The 24,307-nt window shown below is 40.1% G+C and overlaps 1 protein-coding gene, 1 non-coding gene and 1 pseudogene across 4 annotated transcripts in view; 1 reads left to right on the top strand and 2 right to left on the bottom strand.

Annotated features, from left to right (window-relative positions):
* Positions 1-24,307, bottom strand: part of Rprd2 (regulation of nuclear pre-mRNA domain containing 2) — a 92,550-nt gene that overhangs the window by 8,574 nt on the left and 59,669 nt on the right. For all 3 annotated transcript variants that reach the window (XM_010616398.1, XM_010616399.1, XM_010616400.2), the window contains exons 3-9: positions 20,814-20,914; positions 19,887-19,964; positions 18,592-18,644; positions 17,561-17,687; positions 15,252-15,427; positions 7,788-8,070; positions 945-1,205 (exon numbers count right to left, since the gene is read on the bottom strand). In XM_010616398.1, the coding sequence (XP_010614700.1) occupies positions 945-1,205; positions 7,788-8,070; positions 15,252-15,427; positions 17,561-17,687; positions 18,592-18,644; positions 19,887-19,964; positions 20,814-20,914 (1,079 nt within the window). The remainder of the gene's footprint in view (positions 1-944; positions 1,206-7,787; positions 8,071-15,251; positions 15,428-17,560; positions 17,688-18,591; positions 18,645-19,886; positions 19,965-20,813; positions 20,915-24,307) is intronic.
* LOC104856863 lies at positions 4,263-7,123 on the bottom strand (annotated as a pseudogene).
* LOC117284059 lies at positions 11,101-11,197 on the top strand. The gene has a single exon (XR_004515146.1). It is a non-coding gene; the product is annotated as a small nucleolar RNA SNORA8 (small nucleolar RNA).

Below are 24,307 nucleotides of genomic sequence, written 5' to 3'. Positions count from 1 at the left end.
ATATATATATTTTTTTTTTACAAACAATATTTTATTTATTTTTTTGGTACTGGGGATTGAACTCAGGTCCAAATCCCCAGCCCACAAACAATATTTTAAAGTTGAATATGATATAGATTAAACAAAGCAAACAGTGGAGAGGATAAAAAACAATGGGAACTTTCACATACAAATACACAAAATAGCACCTTCTTGGATATTAACTTAGTTATGACATGAAAAGATGTCAAAAACCCACAAGCTGAGTCTGTCTTTATGTTTTAGAAATACACATTTTTAAGTATTTATGATGAAATGAAACAACTGGGATTTTCTTCAGAATAATTCAGGGAGGGCGAGGAATACACGAAATGAGATCTGTCACAGCTGTCCTGCTGCAGGTGCGTGAGGAGTACATGGGGGGGTACTCTTACTTCTCACTATGCTCTTCAGGCTGGCCTTGAACTCCTGGTGGCCCTCCTGCCTCAGCCTCCAGAGTGCTGGTTTGAAACACGGTCTTGCTGTGTAGTTCAGGCTGACCTTGAATTCACTATGTAGCTCAGGCTGGTCAGCAATCCTCCTGAGAGCTGGAATCACGAGCATGCGAAACTATGCTCAGCCATCCAGCTTCTTCTTTAGAGACAGGGTCTCACTAAGTCAGTACGTTGCTCAGTCTGGATTCAAGTTTGAGTTCCTCTTGCCTCAGCCTCCCAGAGTATTGGGATTATAAGCCATGAACCACCATAAACAGTCTTCTTTTCTTTTCTTTTTTGGGGGGATACCGGGGATCGAACTTGGGACCTTGTACTTGCAAGGCAGGCAGTAGAAACACTAAGCTAAATCCCCAGCCAGTCCCATATATTTTTTAAATAAGATTTATATAAACATAATAAGAAAAAACACTGATGGCTCAATTAAAAAACTTTGAAAATCAGCATTTTATCCTCTTCACTGGGCTTACTTACCAGTATTTTTCATGACTGAAGTCAGGCTGCTAAGGATGGAACTGATCTTTGCTAGATCCACATTAGCCAGGTTTGGCAAAGCCAAAGCTGGGGCAGGGGACAGAAGAGACGTATTCACAGGCTTTGGAAGAGGTGGGGTTGCTGTCATGGTCACAGGCACTGGAGCACACGAAGAGGCCTTTGAGACACTTTCTGTTGGCTTTGCAGGTACAGAAGTGGAGACGGCTGTCTTCTCCACAGGTTTATCCTTCCTGTCCTCCACTGTTTCAACAAAGAAAAGATGGTATTACACCCTCCTGCCTTCCAGACTGTGCTTCCAATACCAAAATATGTGTCCTAATAATTTTATTTATTTTAGTACTTCTTGATTTGAGGGTAAAAAGCACTATACTTAAGAGAAACAACCAATCACTTTATGCCCTATTTGTTTGTCTGTTTAGAGGCACTGGGGATTAACAATGTAAGGCCTTCACACTGAGCTACATCCACAGCCTTTTTATCTTGAGGCAGGGACTTGCTAAGTTATTAAACTGCCCTGGCTGGGCTCAAACTTGCGATCCTCCTGCCTCGGCCTCCCAATGTGAGGATTACAGGCATTCTCTCCACCTCCCCCTGCTGAAGTTTTTTGTTTTGTCTTGTTTTTGATGTCATAGCTTTCATAATTTATGATCATTCCACCTTCAATATCTACTTAAAAGGAATTTCCAAATCATCCTGTATATTGCTTTTTAATGTTTCATATGCATTTTCTTAGTATCATGCATTAGGTATTTCTGGAATAGGAGAGAGACTGGGAAGGAAGACAAAGATGCCGGGAAAAAGGAAAATGATGAGACAAATAATAAAAGGGTGCTGCTGCAGCAACACCTTCAAATATAAGATAAATTTCTATTTATTTATTTATTTATTTATTGAGGTACTGGGGATTGAACTCGGGTCCTTGCGCTTGCGAGGAAGGCAGCAGAACCACTGAGCTAAATCCCCGGCCCCAAGATAAAATTTTAAAGTGTGCATTCCCAGAAACATTATCATTACATGATATATATTCGTGTTGTTTTGGGAATGACGTGTGTCATAAATTGTTCTTTTTCCATTGACTGGAAAACTTTCTTCGTAACAAAAACTCTGTGCAGTTTTTGTTTTTCTTCTGGCTTGCTGAAATTTCTCTACCGAGGCCCATTAGGCCCTAACTAACCTGAAGCTTCACTGTTTTCATTTCTCATAACTTTGTAGTATGTTCTTTATAATGCTTGAAAGGCTGCATGGTGAATAAATGAATTCGAGAAAAGTCAAACTACCCAATAAGAATAAAAAAGGAAAGCCTGTGATTTCAGAGAAATAATTTACCAGTGGAGTAATTCTGAAAATTCATTTAACAAATTGTAGTTTTGGGTTGTGGTTTATGGTGTGTGTGTGTGTGTGTTTTCTCCAGTATTGGGGATTGAATTCAGGGACTGCTGAGCTATAGATCCACAGGCCTTTTGAACACCAATTTAAAAACTTTTTATTCTGGGAACTCAACCCACAGCTTTCATATTAAGCTATAATCCCTGTCGATTTTTTATTTTACAGTTTGAGACAGGGTCCAGTAAGTCACTACATTGTCCAGGCTGGGCTCAGACTTGCCATCCTCTTGCTTCAGCTTCTCAGAGTATTAAATTACAGGCATGTACCACCATGCCCAGTTCCTTTTTTAAGTTTCACAGATTGCTCACGCTTGGGCTGGGGATTTAGCTCAGTGGCACTGCACCTGCCTCATAAGTACAAGGTTGTGAGTTTGATTCTGCATAACAACAACAACAACAAAAAAGCCCAGGCTTGCCTTGAACCTGCAAGCCTTTTTGCCTTAGCTGCCCAGAGATATGGAATTACAGGCCTGCACCATCATGCTCAGCTAGCTGTTCCAATTTTAGTGTATGTGCTTTCGAAGGGAGCACCCCCAGCTAGCTGTTGAATTCTTGGCAGTCAAGAGTGCCAAAGAAGCCAGATAGGTATAGTGGCACATGCCTATAATCTCAGCCCTTAGGAGACTGTCAGGAGGATCGCCATGAATTTAACTAGTCTGGGCTACATAATGAACTGAAGGCCAGCCTGAACTGCATAGTGAGACCCTGTCTCCAAAAACAAGAGTGCCAGAGAATGGGGAATTCCAGTATAAGTGCCCCCCCAAGAGCAGTGCTAGCCAATAAAAATATAATTTATTCCATATAAATTTAAATTTTCTAAAAATAAAATTTTCTAGCAGCTACATTTAAAAATTTAGAAAAAAGTAAAAAGGGCTAATGAAGTAGCTCAGTGAGAACACGCCACCGGGTTCAATCTTCACTATCAGAAAACAAAAACAAACAAACTGCATTTCAAAAGTGTAACAGTTACATATAGCCAGGGACTGCTTTACTGAACAGTATTGATCTGACTTTTTTTTGGTACTGGCGATTGAATCCAGAGCCTGCCCCTTGAGTTGTATCTCTAGGCTTTCCCCACCCCAATATTTTATCTTGAGACAGGATCTCCTGAAGACACTAAATTGCCCAGGCTTGGCTTAAACTTGGAATCCTCCTGCCTCAGCCTTCCAGAGTGCTAGATTACAAGTATGTGCCTCCATTTAACTTGTTTTTTTGTTGTTCAAATTCTCCATGGAGAATATATTTATATTCTTCTTGCATACTCTAAAATGCACAGTATGGATTTCGTTTCTTCAAAAAAACAGTTGTGAGACTGGCCAGTTTATCAGAGATCTTCAGAAACACTGCCTTAGGTTTCAACTAAGCAAGTCACAGAGATTGGTCATAAACAACTACAAAATTATAGGAGATCTAGTTACTATCCAACAGTTACTAGAAAAGCACTGAGAACACCACACACACAGCCAGACAGAGGGTAAGAGAAGAGCAATGATACTGAAGTAAGAAGATTTCCATATACATGACTCAATATGCTATGTCAGAATTCTTTTATAGACAGTACACTTATGCTCACATCATTATTTTAAGGGCACTCTAATATAAATCCGTGTCTCACAAATTTTAATCTTTTCTCTTTGGCTCACAAATGCACGAAAATAACAAACAGTATTCAGAACTTACTTCATTAATATATAAATACGATACATAACAAATGAGAAGAAAATACTAGATGCCTCTTTTAATGTGGTAAATCTCTGAACATAAATAAATCAGCAAATATTTCACTGACCCACAGTTAAACAATCATTACTAGTCTCCCCTCCCCAGGTAACAGTAATATACACAATCTACACAGAGTAATCTCTGAAAATACAGCAACACTACACCTGTAAGAATGACTCTGCTACTGTTTTCCCCTAAGCGGGTACCAATGGGGAGGGCGTGATAGTCGTCACCTAGTAGTGCTTTTTCTCATCTATCATGTTTCAGATGGGAGAAGCACTGGCAATGAGGTCAACATCCGCAACACTGTCGGCCCTGGTCCCTAGGACACAGCATTCTGGAAACCACCTTCCCTGCGGTTGTTGGGTGAGCTACTTTGCAGCGTGTTTAGCCCCTCAGTAACTACTGAAGGAGAAGTTAATTCTCTTGGGGTGGGAGACATGCTGAGCTCTAATACTAAGCCACACTCACTACACTCACTATACATATACACACGCACACACACACACACACACACACACACACACAGAGGTATATATAACTGTACATTAATGTGCAACTTTTTAAAACGAACAGCATTTCCTTGATAACTCTAACAAGCTTAATAAGGTTGAAACAAGTATTCTTCAAGGTACTGTATTTTCCTAAAAATGAAATGGCCTATGTGTTTCCTATAAACTCCTTTTCTGCAAAGAGCAATTATAGTTACTGACCCAGTCTTTCTATCTCTTCAATGAGGAAGTCGATATAAGACTGGATGGCTGCAGGGTTTGAGATGACCATCTGGAAAAAGTTGGCCTTGTTCCTCTGAGGCTGGTAGCCAGCCACAGTTGTGCCTGACTCCATCATTAGGGCTTTGAACTTTGGAGCCACCCTGTGTAATTTTTCCCATTGCTCAAGGTTGTCCAGAACACCTCTGAGGCTTTGTGGTCTATACCAGAAACAGATGTTTGTGTGCTTAGGCTCCCCATCAAAAACCACCTCAAATTCATCTGTTTTTAATTTTGGCATAGAGGTGTCCAGCCAGTTCTAGGCATTTGTTGATCTGATTTTCAAATCCCACTGTGCCCTTTGCTTTCCACATCAGCCAGAACTTGAAGATGTCCACATGGCGGCCACACTGAACTGCCTTGTCCCCAGTATCGTAGGAGATATCATAGTGCTTGTCTGGCTGGAAGAGGTACCCTGCACACATCTGGTCGCATGCCTGGAATAGACCCTTCTCCTTGACGAGAATGGCTGAGCACTGGAGCAGCACCCCATCAAATTGTGCGGGTTCCAGGTGACTGAGTTGGCCCTTGCTTGCCTCTTGAGTTTATGGCGGTGCTTTCTGGACAGGAGCAGCCCACAGCCCCAGGCAGCATCGACGCCCAAGGTTTTATTTCTCACATATATCTGCAATCTCTTGTATCAGATCAAAAGCTCTATAAACAGTCATGCCAGCAGTTGCACTGACATAATAAAGGGGAACATAACGCTTTTTGCTTGGCTTTAAGAATTTTTGCCTCTAAATCAGCTGCAATTATCTTCCCCCTTTCATTGCACTTTATCAAATCACAATGTAGTTTCCAAATTCAAGCGCAGCCCCAGCTTTCTTTACGGAAGTGACTGTTCTGAGGTAAAGAGGACCAGTTTGGGCACAGCTGCCATGCCCTTTGTTTTAACCTCCAGGAAGTACTTGTAGCAAGCAGCCATGATGCTACACATACTGGATATGGCTCCCCCAGGAGAAAATATCCCATCACCATCCTTACTTGACTATCCAACTATGTCTCTCATCTTCTTAAGTTGTTATTTGCTCCATGAGGACAAACACTGGTGCAATCTCATACGTAAACATATTGCTATTGGCGGTTGACATCAGCCACTCTCCAGCTAAGCCAATGATATCCAGGCCAATGGAAAGCTGGTTGAAAAACTGAGGGTGACCTGTGTGTACCCCGTACTTCAGGGTGTCTCCTCCAGGGACTCAGGGTGCTTGGAGAGCTCCAAGTTAAAGCCCTCCATGCCTTCTAGCAACTGGTGTGGGTGATGCAAGTCCAGCACCTTGGTGGCGCGATCAAATGTCTTGCAGACATCGTTGGGGAATATGTCCACCACTTCCAGTAGGAACTGCACAGTTTGCTCTTTCCCATTCCTAGCTGGAAGCAGATCTCGGACAAACAGGTTGGAGAAGTCGTTTTCTGTTCATCGGAAGTGGGCATCCCAATCGCTGTTTTCACAGGAAAGCAGGTTCTTGCAGGACTAGATCTCCTTGAAGGCACACACAAGCTGACTCTTCTCTTCCAGGCTATTGGTCCTTTGCAAGAAGCCGCAGATCTTCTGCCCATTTTCGGGTGCATCCATGGGCCACACTGCACCAGTGTCATAGATTGTGGGGCACAGGTTAGGGTATTGGGATCCACTCCCGCGTTCGAGGTTGCAGATGAAGAGGGGGTCGAAGACGTCACCAGCTTGGTTGTCCCGGGACCTCTGCTCTCTGGGGTCTTTGGCTGGTTGGGGGCAGGAATAGGCTTGGTTTGGCGACTGAGAGCCTGACACCTCGCTGCTGGTCTGAGCAGTGTCCTGTGATCCGCTTGGCTCTCTGCCACAAGCATACCCACCTGGTGTCACCTCCAGCTGCTTCCTCGCTCTCACCATCCCCACCCGGCACACGAGCTCCATTTAATGTTTTTTTTTTTTTTTTTGGTATTGGAGATCGAACTCTGGACCTTATGCTTGCGAGGCAGGTGGCAGAACCCCTGGGCTAAACCCCGCTCCTCCAGTTAACTTTTTTGAGAAGGGGTCTCATTAAGTTGATCATGTTGGCCTTGGATCAAAATCCTCCTGTGTCAGCCTCCTGAGTAACTGGGATTACACATATGCACCATGGCATCTGCTAACAGTATTTATCTCGAGCAATAATTCTTCCTTTCCTTCTTTTTCTTTTTTGTTGCAGTGTTGAGGATCAAGCCTAAAGATTGGTGTGTGCTAGGCAAGCACAGTGAGTTACATCTCCAATCCAGATGATTCTTTTTTTTTTTGAGATAAGGTCTCACTATGTAGTCTAGGCTAGCCCTGAACTCACTTTGTAGCACGGGCTGGACCTTGAATTCATGATCCTTCTGAGTGTTGGTATTATAGGTGTGCACAACCTCTGTTTTGAGACAGGGTCTCACTATGTAGTTCATGTTGGTCTTGAGCCTATTATGTAGCCCAGGCTGGCCTTGAACTTGCTATAATCCTGCCTCAGCCTGCCAAGTGCAGAAATTATAGGCATGCACCACTACATCTGGCTATGAACAGTAATATTCTCTCTCTCTCTCTCTCTCTCTCTCTCTCTCTCTTTCTCTTTCTTTGACTTTGGGAATCAAACTCAGGACATCCCACTTGCCAGGCAAATGCTGTGCTGCTGGGCTAAATCCCCAGCCTTTTTATTTTTTGAGACAGGGTCTTCCTTTGTGGTTCAGTTTCCCTTTGTGATCCTTCTGCCTCAGCCTCCCAAGTACTGGGATTACACATGTGCACCACCACGCCCAGCTTCAAGCAATGATTCTTAACTTTGGGGCATACCAAATCCTGAACTACTCACTGTTTTGGGGACAATAATGCTACTCTGATATTCTAACCATCTACGTTCTGAACTATCTTTTACTATCTGCCTGTGAGTGACTAGTAGGTGGGAAGGTGAAGCTGGTAAGGAGCTAAGTTATCTACAGATTACATAAGGACATACCGATGATTTTGGACCCATCATCATCTACATCTGAGAGCTCCATGTCTTCCACATCACGATTGTCCGTCACAGGCTCAGGTGTGGCAGATTTCTCACTCCCCACAGTTGGTGACTGGGAATCCTCACCTCCCATTCCTTGAAATGGAGACTCAGAGCCAGTTGGGGAGGGAGCATCCATGCTTGGGGAAGGGACTGGTGATTCTTCAGGATCAGGAAGGGTTGACTTTAACTGATCCAATTTCTTCTTTAAATTGTTTACTCGGTTAGCAAAGGTTTTGTATGCCTGAAAGAGATAAAAAGTTTATTTTTACTATAAACAATTTCCTCATTGACAATGTTACTTGCATAAAACAAAAAAATACCATCATTTGTAACACATGGAATAGTTTTTTCCTGTGTTAATAGAGACTGAAGCCAGGGCTTTTGTATTGAGCTACAATCCAAAAAACCCTTTTTATTTTTATTCTGGGACAGAGTCTCAGTAAGTGGACAAATTGCCAAGGCTGGGCTTGAACTCACGATCCTCCTGCATCACCAGTCTGCCAGAGAGCTGGGATTACAGATACGCACTACCACACGGAGCCCAAGTGTTTCTAGTTTCTGCTTTGTGTACTTAAGTGAATCTTGCCATCCAAACAGCTGCCTGACTTATAATCTAAAGGTTGTTTGTAATTCATCCTCCCTCACTTTCACCTGTCCACTCAACCAGGCATTATTTATTTTGTGGTACCAGGGATTGAAGCTCGAGTCATTACATAAAGCTACACCTCTAATCCTTTTTTTTTCATTTTTTAGACAGGGTCTCACCAGGTTGCTAAGCTGCCCAGCCTGGGATCAAACATGTGATCCTCCTGCCTCAGCCATCCAGAGTACTGGCATTACAACTGTGTGCTACCACATCGGAATCCAAGCAATACTTACTGAGAATCTCAATGTGCAGGCAATTATTCTAGAATTGAAGATATGCAATGATTAAGAAAACAGACCAAAAAATCAAATTAAGGGCCGGGGATTTAGCTCAGTGGTTCAAGCACAAGGACCCGAGTTTGACTCCCAGTACCTTCCACCCAAAAAAAAAAAAAAAAAAAAAAAAAAAAGAAAGAAAGAAAGAAAAGAAAAGAAATAAACAAAATACTACCCTGAGCTGTGTGCACTCCTATAATTACAGCACTCTGGGAAGATGAGGCAAGAGGATCACAAGCTGAAGCCCAACCTGGGCAACTTAGTGAGATCCTGCCTCGAAATAAAAAAAATTAAAAATGGGGTTGGGTTGTATTTCAGTATGAAGGCCAGGAGTTCAGCCATATGCATACATAGATAGATAGATAAATAAATAAAAAGTTAGGGGTACAGTACAGCAGTAGGGCACTTGTCTAATATGCATTAAGGCCCTGAGTTTAATCCTTAGTACTGTGAAAAGAAGGGGCAAAAAAAAGGCAGGGTAGAACTGACGAATAATTTTTCCTTGATGATATTGCTGCATTCTCATAATGACTAGGAGGGAAGTTAAGAGGCCAAGCAGAAAGCCTCAGGTACCTAATGGAAGTGTAGTGCTAACAAGACAATGTCTTCAGTCCAAATCATGCTACGGAGAAGAGGACTAGAAATGACTTCAGGATCTAAGAACTGGGTGAGATAAAGCTTACCCAAACCACAGTTCAGATTCAGATCAGTCCCTAAAAATATCTGACAGCAAAAGAGAGAGTGAATACTCTCTGGGAAAAGAGAAATCAGCCAGAGTCTATACAATTTTTTGTATATAACATTCTTCATTCAATAAAAAATTAGGCAAAGTGATAGGTTTAAATGACTGAAGAAGCTTGGCATGGTGGCGCACGCCTATAATTCCAGCACTTGGGAGGCTAAAGCAGGAGGATTACCTCAAGTTTGAGGCCAACCTGAACTGCGCAGTAAGATCCTATCTCAAAAAATAAAGAAAAGGCCGCAGATTTGGCTCAGTGGCTCTGCTGCCTGCCTCGCAAGTGCAAAGGCCCAAGTTAGATCCTTAGTACCAAACAATCCAACCCAACAAAAACAAATAAATGAAGAAAAAAAGACACTAGAAATATACCCATGAGATAAAGCCAACAATGGAACTACTTAACAAAAACAAAACAGCTATGATTAATAGTCATGAATATTAAAAAAATCACTTCCCTTGCCTTTCTTGAGTAATGCAATGCAAAACCCACTAGGTTAGGGCTGAGAAGAAAGGGACAAGAAGCATTGCAAGGGATGCTGGAGCCTAAGGAGGACATACAGAAAGCCCACAGAAGTGGTGGGGAAAGAACAGAAATGCTGGGTGACTAGCTACCCACAAGGGGGTTGATCAATACCTATGCCAGGCCTTATATTAATTTCTGCTCCAAAAGACTCATTAGGGCTCATTTTCAAGAGATGTCTTGTTTTTGCATGTACAAATTACATTTATTCATGTACAACAAACTATACTCATTTATTCATGTAAAAAATTATATTTATTTGAATAGTCATGTCATCCTCTAGAACATCGTCATAATCCAACAGGTCCACTCACCGTGTTGTAATGGGTGTACTAAATGCACCTGTCTGGCTGACGCTCTTAACTGGGCTTATTTTGGGGGCAGAGTTTATATTATGCATTCTGAAAAATCACGCTAGGGAGTATTTTCTGGGTAGGTTTTTTTTGGGGAGAGAATAAGGTAAGACCCTGAAGAGGAGTAATGTTTTGTTTGTATTGTAAAAGAAGTTAGAAATTTAAAAAGGGAAGGGCTAGGGATGTAGCTCAGCAGTAGGGCACTTGCCCAGCATGCACAAAGCCAAGGGTTCAATCCCAGGCACTGAAGAAAGGCAAAAACTAGAAACAAATGTCATGACTGTCTTGTGACAAACTCACACTCACTCTCTCACAGATCTTACAGGCCTCATGATCACGAAGCACCAGGCCGACTTGCACTAGGAGGCGGGGCCTGGTGGAGAAAGCAGGTCACTGTGCCTCCTGCCTGGCTCCTCTAATGCTCTGCTTCCTGGCTGTCATGGTATAAGCAGCTGCCCTTCCCTCCACCTCATCCCTCTGCCATCCTGGGATGCTGGGATCACAGACGTGATCACCATCCCTGGCTCCTTCCTTTCTTAGTAGCTTTTTTTTTTTTCTGAGACAGGGTCTTGCTATGTAGTTCAAGCTGGCCTTGAACTCACTATGTAGCCCAGGCTGGTCCCTAACTCATGGTTATCTTCCTGCTTCAGCCTCCGGAGTGCTGACATTTTACAGGTGTGTGCCACCACACCCAGGAAGTTTTATTAAAAAAACTTTAAAGAATATTCTTTATGCTGGTGTGTTGAAAGGGCAATATGATAGAAATTCAGAATCTGACATTTATTTTTCTTGGCTTTATGAAAGTCAAACCTGATGTATTTCTATTGATAGTTTTTTTTGTTTTGGTTCCGGGGATCAAACTCAGGACCTTACACTTTCAAGGCAGGCGGCAGCACCACTGAGCTAAGTACATGGCCCTTGATACAATAAGTATTTTTATAGTATCTTTAACTGGTTTAATCTGAGTCTTCAATAGTAAATAATGTTTTCCTCAGCAATTGAGAACACAGCAGTTATGTGAGATGATCCTAAAGTAAACCAATGGAAGAAATTAGAACCTAAAGATTCTAGATGAAAAAAATTTTTAAAGAAGGAAATTTTATTGAGGGAGAGACAGCTCCTGAAAGAGACAGGAGGGGATCCAGAAAGTGGGTTGCTCTTTTTGTTTGTTTTTTTGGACAGGGTATTGCTATGTAATCCATGCAGGCCTCGAACTTGCAGTGAATAATCCTGGTTACACAGAAGGAAAATATGAAGTTGACACAATTATGTCCACAACTCAAGTGGAGATAAAAGTCCAAATAAAAGAACTGTGGCAGGCAGGATGAGTGGATCAAGCAGGGTGGTAGAGAGAGTTCCTTTGGTGAGATCTCTAAGGATCCAAAAGCAACAGCAGCTTGGAAGCAATCTGAGCAGGGATTTCACCCTGCCCGTGCCAGGGTGATTAAGAATACTGTTCCAGGGCTGGGGATTTAGCTCAGTGGCACCGTGCCTGCCTTGCAATCACAAGGTCCTGAGTTCAGTACCTGGTACCCCTGCAAAAAAACTGTTCCAGCACTCAGGGGTCTGTTCAAGCAAACCCCAAAGAGACTGCAGCCAGGCCTCCACATCAGTGACTGATCATGGGTACTTTAACTGATTGCAGGGAGTTGAGGGGACCAAAACCAAAACACTGAATGCTTCTAAGTAGAAAATGACACAACAAGGTCCTGAGTTCGATCCCCAGTACCAAAAAAAAAAAAAAGAAAAAGAAAAAAGAAAAAGAGAGACACAATTTAGTTTCCATACAACAGTTGCTTCAAATGTACAGTATAAGATATGCAAAGAGAATGGATGTGTGCATTCCTGTATACTTATGTGTGTATCCTGTATACATATGTATACACACCATAAAAAATACACCACAGAAAATTCAGGGAGAGGGAACGAGAGACAAAAACCGAGAACACAGATGCATGAAGCAAAAACAGGTAAGATGGAGCCTAGAGCCAGGCATAGTAATGCATACCTGTAGTCCCAGTACTTGGGAGGCTGAGGCAGGAGGATCACTGTGAGTTCAAGACCAGCCTGAACTACAAAGAGAGACCCTATCCCCCAAAACAAAAACAAAGCAACAACAACAAAAAAGATGGATCCTAAAGTTATTTAATTTAAAAACAAGAAGGAGGAAAGAAGTAACAAAGAACAGGACAAGCCAGACGTGGTAGTGCACACCTGTAATCCCAGCACTTGGCAGGCTTAAGCAGGAGGATCACAGTTTAGTGAGATGCTGTACATATGGGCAACTTAGTGAGATGCTGTCTCAAAATAAAAAATAATAAACAGCTATGGATGGAGCTTAGTGTAAAGGCCTTGGCTTAAAACTCCCTGTGTACCACAAATAAAACAACACAGATAGGATAAAACAAACCTCAACATGGCAGGCTTAAACCCAATCATATCACCAAAAGCTCGAATTAAATATTTCTAGGTGCTGTGGTGCACATTTTTAATCCCTATTACTCAAAAGGCTAAGGCAACTCTGTGAGATCCTGTCTTTTAAAGAAAGACGAAGGACTAACAATGTAGGTCAGTGATAAAGTGCCTCTGTATCAGAACCCCAAGACTAGAGGGAAAAGCAGCCAAAGACTGTCAGACTGGATTAAAATAATGAAGCAGGATCTGATTATATGCTACTTAAAAAGACATATACAGTGGCTCACGCCTGTAATCTCAGCACTGAGGAGGCTGAAGCAGGAGGACAGCTGTGAGTTTAAGGCCAAGGTGAACGCTGTCTCAAAAAAGACACTTAAAACACCAAAACTGAACCGTAACTTAGAGGAAAATTTATTGTATTAAAATGTATACATTTTATTAAAAGCTGACAAATTAATGATCTTAGACATAAGGACATAGAAAACTTATCTCTTACAAACCCTTTCTGAGAAATTACTCATGAATATTTCAGCAAAATGGGAGAAAACCAAGAGACAAAATGTGGAAAACAGAGGACTCAACTCTGGATAGCAACAAAGCGAAGTCAAGGACAACATCCAGAGCACTTCACAGAGAGGAGGAAGAGGACTGCCATTCCGGCAGGAGGTCTCTGGGAAGAATGGGGACTGAGAGTGTCTGACCTTGCTGTCTTGCTACATTGGCCAGGCTGAGCTTGAATTTAGAATCTTCCTGCCTCAGCCTCCCAGTGCTGGGATTACAGATGTGCACCACCATGCTTAGCAATATTGGGTATGTTAAAGTCAATTTTCCAATTTTAGAGAAAGGAAATACATAATTATGATTACAGAATGCAACATTAATATTATCAATCTTGATTCTGTAGAAGTAAAATAGCACAGTGGTGTGCATGTACCTTTAATGCCAGCTACTCAGGAAGCCGAGGCTAGAGGATCCCTCCAGCTAGGAATTCCAAGCTAGCTAGTCTGGGTAACAATGGTGAGAGTCCTTCTCAAAAGAAAAAAAAAAACACAAAAAAAACAAACCCAAAAACAAAAAAAATGAAGAACAAGAGAAAGGGGCGTGGGGAGAGGAGAGGGAAAGGAAGGAAAAAGAAAACTGGGGGCTACAAGTGGAAGTTCAATGGTAGAGTGCATGCTTAGTGCATGCAATCCCCAGCAAAACACACACACACACACACACACACACACACACACACACACGCACGCACAGATTATAGTTGACTGAAGTTGAAAATCTGAAGGAAGAGATAAAAACTAATGAGAAGACAAAGATGTCAAAGTCCAAATGCTACAAAGCCAGATGTCTAGAGCTAATGGTCAAAAACTGGCAAACATAGTACTTCAGTTTAGAAGGGTACTTGAGAGATTTAAATTGTACAATGATTCAGGAAGAGGGGGTAAGGCAGGAAAGTATAAGCTACCTGTGTCATAACAAATGAACAGGTATTTCTAAAATACTGTATGCTTACTGTAAGAAAGAACAATATAGGCAAATTATTTTTTTAAAAAGCTAAATGGGTTAAAAGACCATATATAGGAAACAGGACTGACTGGTGGGACTTATAGTTTCATATATTTTATGACCATGCTGTGATTAACACTTTAAAAAGTTGTCTACTGTCTGGGCCTGGTGGAACACGCCTGTAATCCCAGCATTCGCAAGGCTGAGGCAGGAGGATCACTGTGAGTTCGAGACCAGCCTGGGCTACAAAGAGTTCCAGGTCAGTCTCAACTACATAGTGAGATCCTGTCTCCAAAAAAAAAAAAAAGTGTACTGTAAACATATACTAAGTTAAAAAAAATTTTTAATTTCAAAAAGTATGCGCAAAATATTTTTTTCACAGGCCATTAGACACGTGACCATTTACTACCTCCTTCCCCTTTCAATGGGGGAAGAAAATTCAGTCATTTCACATGAAATTTAGTAACCTAGTGTTCCCATTCAGTTTTTTGCTTTTAAAAAAAAAGGTATGGAGGACTGGGGATTTAGCTCAGTGGAGCTGTGCCTGCCTGGGAAGCGCAAGGTCCTGAGTTTGATTCACATACCAAAAGACAAAAAAAATTAAAAGTATGTATATTTCTGCACAGTTTTATATCTTCTAATAGCAACTTCAAAATACCAACGCATTAGCTTAACAGCCACTTCATACTACCTGTATTAACTTGTACAAGATCACTAACTCTCTTCAAAAGTATAAAAAAACATTTTTGGGGGACATGGTCTTGCTAGGTAGTTCAGGCTGGCCTTGAACTTGCGGCAACTTTCCTGCCTCAGCCACGAATGCTGAGAGTGCAGGGTATACCACCATGCTGTGAAGTATTTTCTTTATCTGGGAGAGGTAGATAATGCTATTTATCCTAACATTAGATACTATATGTAAAGTCAGATACATGGTAAACATTCCCTGTAAGACAGCTGTAATTATCACTTACATTGGCCACCACTTTTACTTCTTTGTACTGTGCTTCATAGAAAATCCCAGCATTCTCCAGTGCTTCTGTTAGTGAGGGTCCATTTTTCACCTGCTTATCTAATCCATTCACAAATTCTTCCAGCTTGGCGCTTGCCTCTTCAAATTCTTTGGAAAACTTCTTCCCTCCTGTTTTATCTAAAATAACACAGAAAATGTTTCAAAAGAACAAGTAAAAATTTTACTTCTGAGGAAAATCCCTTTGTGATCCTGTTCTTGCTGCCTTATTGTGTAATACTTTTAGCTTCAGATTTTTACCTTACAGCTTCTTCAAATCAAAAAATAGTAAGTTTAGTGAAATTCTTCAAAAAACAGATTCCTAAAAACAAACAAAAAACCAGATCCTGTGAATCTGCTACCGTGAAATAAGACTGAGTATACTTACAATTAAGATAAAAGAAAGTTCAAGCTGGGAGTGGTGGTGCATGTCCACATTTCCAGTACTCTGAGACAGGAGGATTACAAGTTGAGTCCAGTTTTAGTAATTTAACAACTGTCTCAAAAAAATTTTTAACCAGCACTCGAACTTTTATTTTAACTCTTACAAAATACTACAGAAATAAATCAACTGTCTCAAAATTTAAAAAAAGTAAAAAAGGGTAGGGATGTAGCTCATGGTGAAGGACCTCAGTCCAATCCCCAGTAACACACACACACACACACACACACACACACACACAGGTTCAACTAAACAAAGTTTGTTAGGCACACACTTTTATAATATAATAGGTAAGTAAATAAATACACTTGATCTTAGCCAAAAGGCCGAGAAGCGATGGTAAGTAAATAAATAAACAAAGTTTGTTACAGCTGGCCTACCATGCAAACGGCCCTGGCTTGAATATCCAGTACCAAGGGAAAAAAATCTTCATTGGGAATTTGCACCTGTACATGGTACATCCCACCCTTTTCCCCCTTACCCTCTCCATTTTGTACACTGTATTGTACACAGTGCTGTACACTGTATTGAAATATAGAACAAATAAATTGACTTCCACCTTGAAGACACGTTTATCCAATTTAAATAAGTAGTCAAATCAAAAGGATACATCTTTTAGATGACAAAACTAAGGTTCAGAAAAACAAAATGATCTCTGTATCACACTAAATTCTATTTTCTACCTGATCTGAAACAGATCTCATCTATTTGTTTGTTTATTGAGACAGGGTTCCCCCCTCATTGAGACAGGGTCTCGCTTTGCACTTTGGGCTGGCCCTAAACTCACTATGTACCCCAGGCTGGCCTCAAACTCATGGGGAGCCTCCTGCCTCTGCCTGCCAAGTGCTGGGATTACACGGGATTACAGGCATGAGCCACCTGGTACCTCATTTAAAAATGAACAAACAAGGTCTCACTATGTATCCCAGGCTGGCCTAGAACTTTCTGAGACTTTCTGGGAGTGCTGGATGAAAAAGATCTTTAGTAATTTGATACATACTTCTTTCTCAGTGACTGCTACAACATGACTTTGGATATGATAGTAAGTTCTGGTTTTGCTTCTTCTCAGCTGTGTAACTTAAGCCAGCTATTCACCTCCTTATGAAGCCTTAGATTTCTTGTGTACAAGAATGAGATTTTAGCCAGGTGTGGTTGCACACTCCTGTAGTCCCAGCACTCAGGAGGTTGAAGCAGAGGAATTTCTGTGAGTTCTAGGCCAACCTGGGCTACAGAGTGAGTTCAACGCCAGCCTGCACTACATAGCCAGACCCCGTCTCAAAAGCCAAACAAACAACCCTACCCTCTAGCTGCCTCACCCTGGTGACATTTTCGTATGCTTATGGGTTATTATGAGGATCAGATGACATTTGTTTAATTTAAAGTATGGTGTAGGAAAAACACTGAGGCCAAAATGAACCAAACACCCACTATGTGCCACAGATTGCTCTAAGTTCTGAGAAACACCAATGAATAAGAATAATTTCTCACTTCATGAGGCACACATCCTAGTAAACTTATTAGTATGATTATATATAATTTACAATGCAAGGAAAAGAGAATAACTAGATTTTATAGCACATTACAGTGACTTTATTAAAGAGCTCACCTAAACCAACTGACCATAGTTACGAAATACAAGTTTATATACGACCTAATACACTCAGAGAGTGAAGAGACAGCTCAGAATTTACTTGTAGAATTTACATGAATGAAGTCACTATCTGGGGCACCAGAAGTACCTTAGTTCTCTTTATGGGGTAAACTAATCTAATTACCTGAAAGTGATGCTCTACAGAAAAACCTAATTTTGTTCAAAGGATGTTAAGTATTACCTTTTAAGTACTTCAGAGTTTCTGTACTGCACACATCCACCCTCATAGTTGACAACTGTTTCTCCTTCAATTCTATCTGATCTTCTGAGCGCTTGTAGATCATTAGTTCTTCAATGAGGTTCTGAGACTGAACACAGACCAGAATCATAGTTATGAGATTATTCAATTTTTCTTCTACCTCTCCGTATTAATGTAAAAAGGACTGCACGAGAAACTAAAAGCGTAAATAAGGCTCAAATGGTATAAATGATAGTGTAAAATAGGAAGAAAATGGCTAAAAGGGAAGTAGAAAGGGGAGGGGAAAAGAAATAAGGGAAAAGAAAAAAATATAAAAAAGGGAAAATGGAAACAAAGTCTTCATAAATAGGGAAGGGTGAAGGGAGCGAAGAGAGGGCAGGGGTATGGGGAAAAATAAGAACCAAGATACATCATGTAAAGGTACAAGATCCCAATGATGAATGTAACTGTATTGTTTGCTTTAAATGTACCGATAAACTTAATGGGAGGAAAAAAAAAGGACTAAAGCCTAATAAAAGCCAGGAGCCACTTTTCCTCAATAAGGAATATCAATGGTCAGTTCTCTTATCAAAATTGTATTTTTAGTTATATACTTCCTTAATCATACAAAGTTAATTATGAAAACAGGGGTTAAGACAGAAACAGACAAAGGCTTACTTATATACTCTTTTTTTTTCCTTCATTGATACTTTTATTGGTACTTTTTAGGTATACAGTACAGTTACATTCATCACTGTCACTTTTATAACTCTTTAAAAGATGAGCCTTCTTGTCAGCCAAGTTTAACACAAAACTCAGCAGGTTAAAGATTCTGGATGTTATTTCTCCCAATATAGAAACAGAAAACTCTAAGTAACCTAAACCAATTTGGACTCCTTTATAACAGTTCAAGTACACTTAGAACATAAATGATGTATATCTGATTAAAAAATACATTTTACTGAAAGACACAGGAAACTAACTCAAAAGAAGTAAATAATGCTTTACTGTATTTAACAAATTCTGTAACTTACTCGAAATTCAGCAACAATTTTAGACCTGAGAGAAGCTTTTGGATTCGTAGATGCTGTTGGAATTAAAGAAAAGGTCACTAAGAATACAAACACAAAGAGTTGACTAAACAGTAAAAATTTTAGCTGTATAGTTAAGGGTATACTCTTGGATATATGACATGCACATATAAATCATAATATAGTTCCTAGAATAAAGAATGTACTATGAAATTTAAACACTCCCAAGTATGGTCAATATAAAAATACACTATTTAGATAGGCCTAACCCACTTATCTCCAACAGACCCTTGAAGTCATAAAGTCCTATGCTTACTGGTCTGCAGATACTGAGATACATGAAGTAATTTCTTTTTCTAGTCTGACTAAGTGGGTCTCAACACCTCAAAGAGTGTGTTCTGGAACAGGGTGTCCAATTAATCCTGAATACTGTCTGAAGAAAATGATTTACAAATATCAATTCTATTCCCGTGTATTTAGCCTTGCACTTCTTTTGTGCTGCCTCCATTCATAGCAAAAAGAGGCAAGAAAAGTTCTAAGTAAATTACCACTGTGGTTGAACTTTGGCTGAAATGATGACTCTTGTTCCTAAGCATGCAACTTATGACCAAAAGGACATCAGCAGACTCCCTTAACCATGACGAGCAGCATATGCTTGATGGAGCAAAATCCATCCCAAGTGTCTTGGTTCACCTCCCAGTTCTCACTGTCTTTTACTTTGTTCCCTCCACACCTTCAAGCTCTCTCAATATGTGTTTGCCCACAGCAGCCTATCACACGCAGTGTTCCGCTCCCTTGATCTCATGCTGGTAAATGTGATAAACACACCAGGAGCTCCAGTTAACAGAATGAGCTTCTTGCCAAGATTTGAGGCCATGTCTAATTGGGTAGAGTGGATCCCCAAATCTGAAGGATTTCATGGCTCTCACAGAAACGCTTAATGCCTAGTCTCCTCTTTAGATCTGTTGTTTAATGCCAGCTGCCTCTAACTTTATACATCTTTGAACCTGAGAATTAGCCTGAGTACTATCAGGGTTTTTTTTTTCTTCTTTCAATCCCATCTACTCTTGAATCTTCACTCAATTTAACCCTTTTTTCTACATTTCTTTTGTAATAGTGGCCTATTAAGAAACAACTTCATGATGATTTGTTTAGCATAAGTCACTGGGAGCCTCCAAGGCCTGGAAAACACAGGCTTGCCTGTGGTTTATTGCCAGGTATGATGTCAAATGGTCTAAATTTTCTTCTGCTCCAAAAAAAGGAGGTAATTTTATATTAGTTGAGATTTTGTTCCTTACTTTGTGATTTCTTCCACTGCTTATTCGGTTGTTTGTTCAGATTTTCTTTCAGCTGCTTCTGAGTTTTGAAAGTGGTACCTGGAAAACAGTTTTTGCAATCTGGCATTATGGGAAGCTGTTGTCTGTCCACTTCAGTGCCAAAGTTGTAGTATGAAAAAAAGGCAATCCGAGACTGTGTTGTTTCTTTCCTTTTCTTTCATATACATATACATATACATATACATATACGTATACATATGAAACACCTACCAGATCTAAGAAGCTATCAAATAAAGATAATTTCTATAGTCATTCAAATAACCAGTTCTGAAAATAATAGGGAAAGAAGCTTGAAAATATCAGTTAACAAATTCAAATGAAGACTTTAACAGCTTCTTAGATGATGTTATTTTAAAAGCAAATTTCTAATCAAATGATGGTCATTGTAGCCAATTATCACCAAACTCTATGCAATGACTTAATAATTACATGAATCAAATACAGAGAAAGAAATTACTTAAAAATAAAGGAAGCATACAATGCATTGCAAATCTGAATCAAGACTCTAAAGGCTATCAGTACACTTAGCATCAAAGAGCTAAACAGAAATAAAACTATAAAAATTCTTCAAGAGTAAGAGGACATTATTTATTAAACACAATCAGTGAACAAATCGAAACAAAGCAAATGCAGGAAAATAATTTAATATGCTTGATTTTCTTGGTCAATAAAAACAAAATACCCTGCTTTCAAAACCAATTCCATTTAAATTTTTAATTCAAACATTTAATTTAAAAAATATTTAATTTAAAACAAACACAGACAGATCCAAAATTTTATTTATTATTATTACACAAGAGGACCAGATCTATCTGTCTCTCTTTCTCTGTATATATATTTAATAAAGACTGGCTTAAATTTTTCTTTTAGGAGAGAAAAGACACTTACTCAAAGCTTCTCTCAATGCCATGATCATTTCTTCTGGGTATACATTTCTGTCTTCCCAGATTTTAAATATTCGTTCTATAGACTTAGACACAGATGGGTCCCTGAAGAAAAAAGAAAAAGACAGATTATAAAACCACTGACTTAATATCCTAAATTAGAACTCTGAAAAAAGTTATCAATAAAATTACTATTTCCTAAATTTCTTCTGATTTTTAAAAATTTTATTTTTTTGAGGTACTGGGGATTGAACCCAAGGCCTTCACAATGAGCTATATTACATCCCTAGTCCTTTTATTTTGAGACAGAGTCTTGCTAAGTTACTGAGTTGTCCAGGGTAGGCCTGAACCTGTGAGCCTCCTGCCTCAGTCTCCCAGAGTTACATAATTACAGATGTGCACCACCATGCCCAACTTTGGTGTTTATTTCTAAACATATTTCCTTCCAAAAAATGAAGACATGTTTTTCTTATAATTTCCAGGGCTAGAGAAATCTTAAATACTTGTTCAACACTTTTATCAATGACAAATATGAGGCTACAGATGGCAAACTGAGCTTTGGGATAGAAAGGAGGTGGAGGGCTGGGGATTTAGCTCAGTGGTGCTGCCACCTGCCTTGCAAGCACAAGGTCCTGAGTTTGACACCCCCTCCCCCGTATGGGAAGGAGGTGGAGATAGTCAACGTATGGACACAACTGGTATTCCAAAAGATAGGCTGAATCTCACCAGATGAAATTTAATCAGGATGGATCTAGGCTGAAAACACCAAAACCCAAAATAATAATACTAGTACAGAATGAGAAGACTTAGTAATTTTGTTTTTCCCTCCTTTTAAAAAAAGTTTTGGCAAAAAAAACCCAATCACATGTCTACTAAATGACTATCACATAATATTATAAAAATATATGTCCAGAATGAGGGAGCTAAGGGTACTGTTTTATTGTTTGGTTCACAGATGGGCTTCTAGTTTGGTTAGGCTAACTCACTTTAAAAGCAAAACTGCTGCCTTAGTGACTTTCCCCACTACAGTCCAACCTGCTTCCTCCAGGGTGTACTTTTCTCTTATTTTTAACTTTTTAACTTATTTTTAACTGCAGAGCCAGTTTTCCCCCTCATTCTTCACTTTCACTTTTTCAAATAAACTTTAAAAAAAAAAGCAAGATTGTTGTAGGGTGTGGTGATGTATCCCAGAGGGAAGGGAAGGAACAGAAAGGAAAGGAATAATATATTTAGAAAATAAAAGTGGTTGAAAATAATTACCAGGAAATAAAAATTCAAATTATGTCTTAAGCGAAACCCTAGAAAAAATACAGTAGATTTGTAAAGAAGAATCACACTGCTACAATCCCAGGAAGCAAAGTAAGGACAAAAGATCAAAGCCAGGTGTAGTGTCGCACTTCTGTAATCCTAGCACTCAAGAGGCAGAGGCAGGAGCACTGCCATGAATGCGAGGCCAGCCTGGGGCTCTACATACTGAGTTCAGAGTCAGCTAAACTACATAAGGAGACCCTGTCTCAAATACGCCCCCCCAAAAAGATAGAAACTACAGAGAAATTTCTAATAGATCTACCAAATAGCAGAAGAGAACATTGACATTGTAACAGATCTGTCAAAAGATGAAATGGCAGGGCATGGTGGCGCACACCTATAATCCCAGTAATCTGAGGTAGAAAGATGGCTTGGGCTAAAGAATGAGTTCAAGACCAGTCTGGACTACATGGCAAGACTGTGTCAAAGAAAAAAATAAAAATAGAAAAAAAAGGACAAAATGAAAACTTCTCCTAAAACAAATCCACTGAGGCTGAAGTATACTGTATAAGATTAAAAAGACTAACTCAGGTCCCCCACCCCAATAGTGGACCGTGAACCCAGGGCCTTCATACTGAGCTACAATTTAAGAGGCTTATTTTTCATTTAGAGACAAGGTCTTGCTAAGTCACTAAGTTGCCCAGGCTGGGCTCAAACTTTATCTTCCTATCTCAGCCTCCCAGAGTGCTGGGATTATGGGCATGAGTCACCATGCCAGCTATGACAACTTTAAGGCGTGTTTCAAACTGAAGAGCCAAAGAACCTACAACGTTGTGTGCTCACAAAAGTCATTATTTTAGCCTAAAAGTGGCACATATAGGAAATGAAATTGCATTGAACTTCTAGAAAACCATTTTTTCTACCAGTTTATTAACCAGAGGACTCTCATCCCCCCTCCCCCCTCTTCCCCCCAGCCTTTGGCACCTGGGATCAAACTCAGGACTTTGCACTTGCCAGGTGGGCACTGTGATGCTGAGCTACATACCTGGCCCCTCTCCTATTTTTTTATGCCGAGACTCTTCCCCTCATTAGATATATGTGTGTGTGTGTATAAATATAAAACACTTTATAACACCACAATTCAGCACTACTATCTTCTAGTCTTTTTATTCTATGAATGTTGACATCATGTCTGAAACCAATTATACAAAAACAAAACTATATACTATTCTTCTAACATAACAAAACAAGCATTTTCCAGTGTTCCAGTCAGTTCTTTGTAAATTCTGGGTTTTTGTTTGGTTTTTTGAGACAGGATCTTTCCTGTGTCCCCAAGCCTGGCTTCTTTAGAAACATTTTAATAACTACACAGGAGTGGTCTGTTAATATTTATCAATTTATATAGTCAGCATTCCCAAGCTTGTGTTTTTATTTATACAAACACAAACACACTGGGGACTGGATTCAGGAGTCCTTTACCAGTGAGATGCATCCCGAACCCTTTATATTTTATACTGAGACAGGGTCCTGGCTAACCTGCCCGAGGTGGCCTCAAGCTTATGAGCCTCCTGCCGTGCTCCTGAGTATCTGGAATCACAGTGCTGCTTTGGTTCACAAACTTAATTCTTTTCGTGATTTGGGTCTCAGAATTCATTCCACGAGTCTGGCAATTCAGTTACAACCAGAATCGCGGAACGAATTAAGTTTGTGAACCAAGGTAGCACAGTACAGGCATTTGCTACTGTGTCCATCTTTCCGGGCACAATTTTATTCATAAAGTCTTCACATATTCCTGTTAGGCTATTATTAGCTAGGTCATATATTTTATGGCTAGCATGACCCATCATCCTTTTACTGCTAAGAGTAAAGGTGACTCAGAAGCTTGTTAATGCTTAATTATCTTAGTTGTTTTTCTAAAGATATCTTTATATATTTGGTTCCACCGTTGGTTTAATTGTATTTTGTTTTGGTATGTCATTTTTCTTTCATTCAGTACTGGGAATTGAACGCAGGGCTTTCACAATGAGCTACATCTCCAGGTTTTTAAAACACTGTTTTTACTTTAGAGACAGCATTTAAAATAAATTGCTGCTGTCCAGGCTGTGCTAAAAAAAATTTCGGGGTGGGGGTTTGAGACAGGGTTTCACTATGTAGTCGAGACTACCCTGGAACTCACTATGTAGCCCAGGCTGGTCTCAAACTCACTATGATCCTCCTGCCTCAGCCTCCTAAGTGCTGGGATTACACGCA

The sequence above is a fragment of the Fukomys damarensis genome, unplaced genomic scaffold (genome assembly GCF_012274545.1).
Source record: "Fukomys damarensis isolate Sample0158 unplaced genomic scaffold, DMR_v1.0_HiC HiC_scaffold_33, whole genome shotgun sequence".
Classification (NCBI taxonomy): Eukaryota; Metazoa; Chordata; class Mammalia; order Rodentia; family Bathyergidae; genus Fukomys; species Fukomys damarensis.
This window is presented reverse-complemented; position numbering and strand designations above follow the sequence as displayed.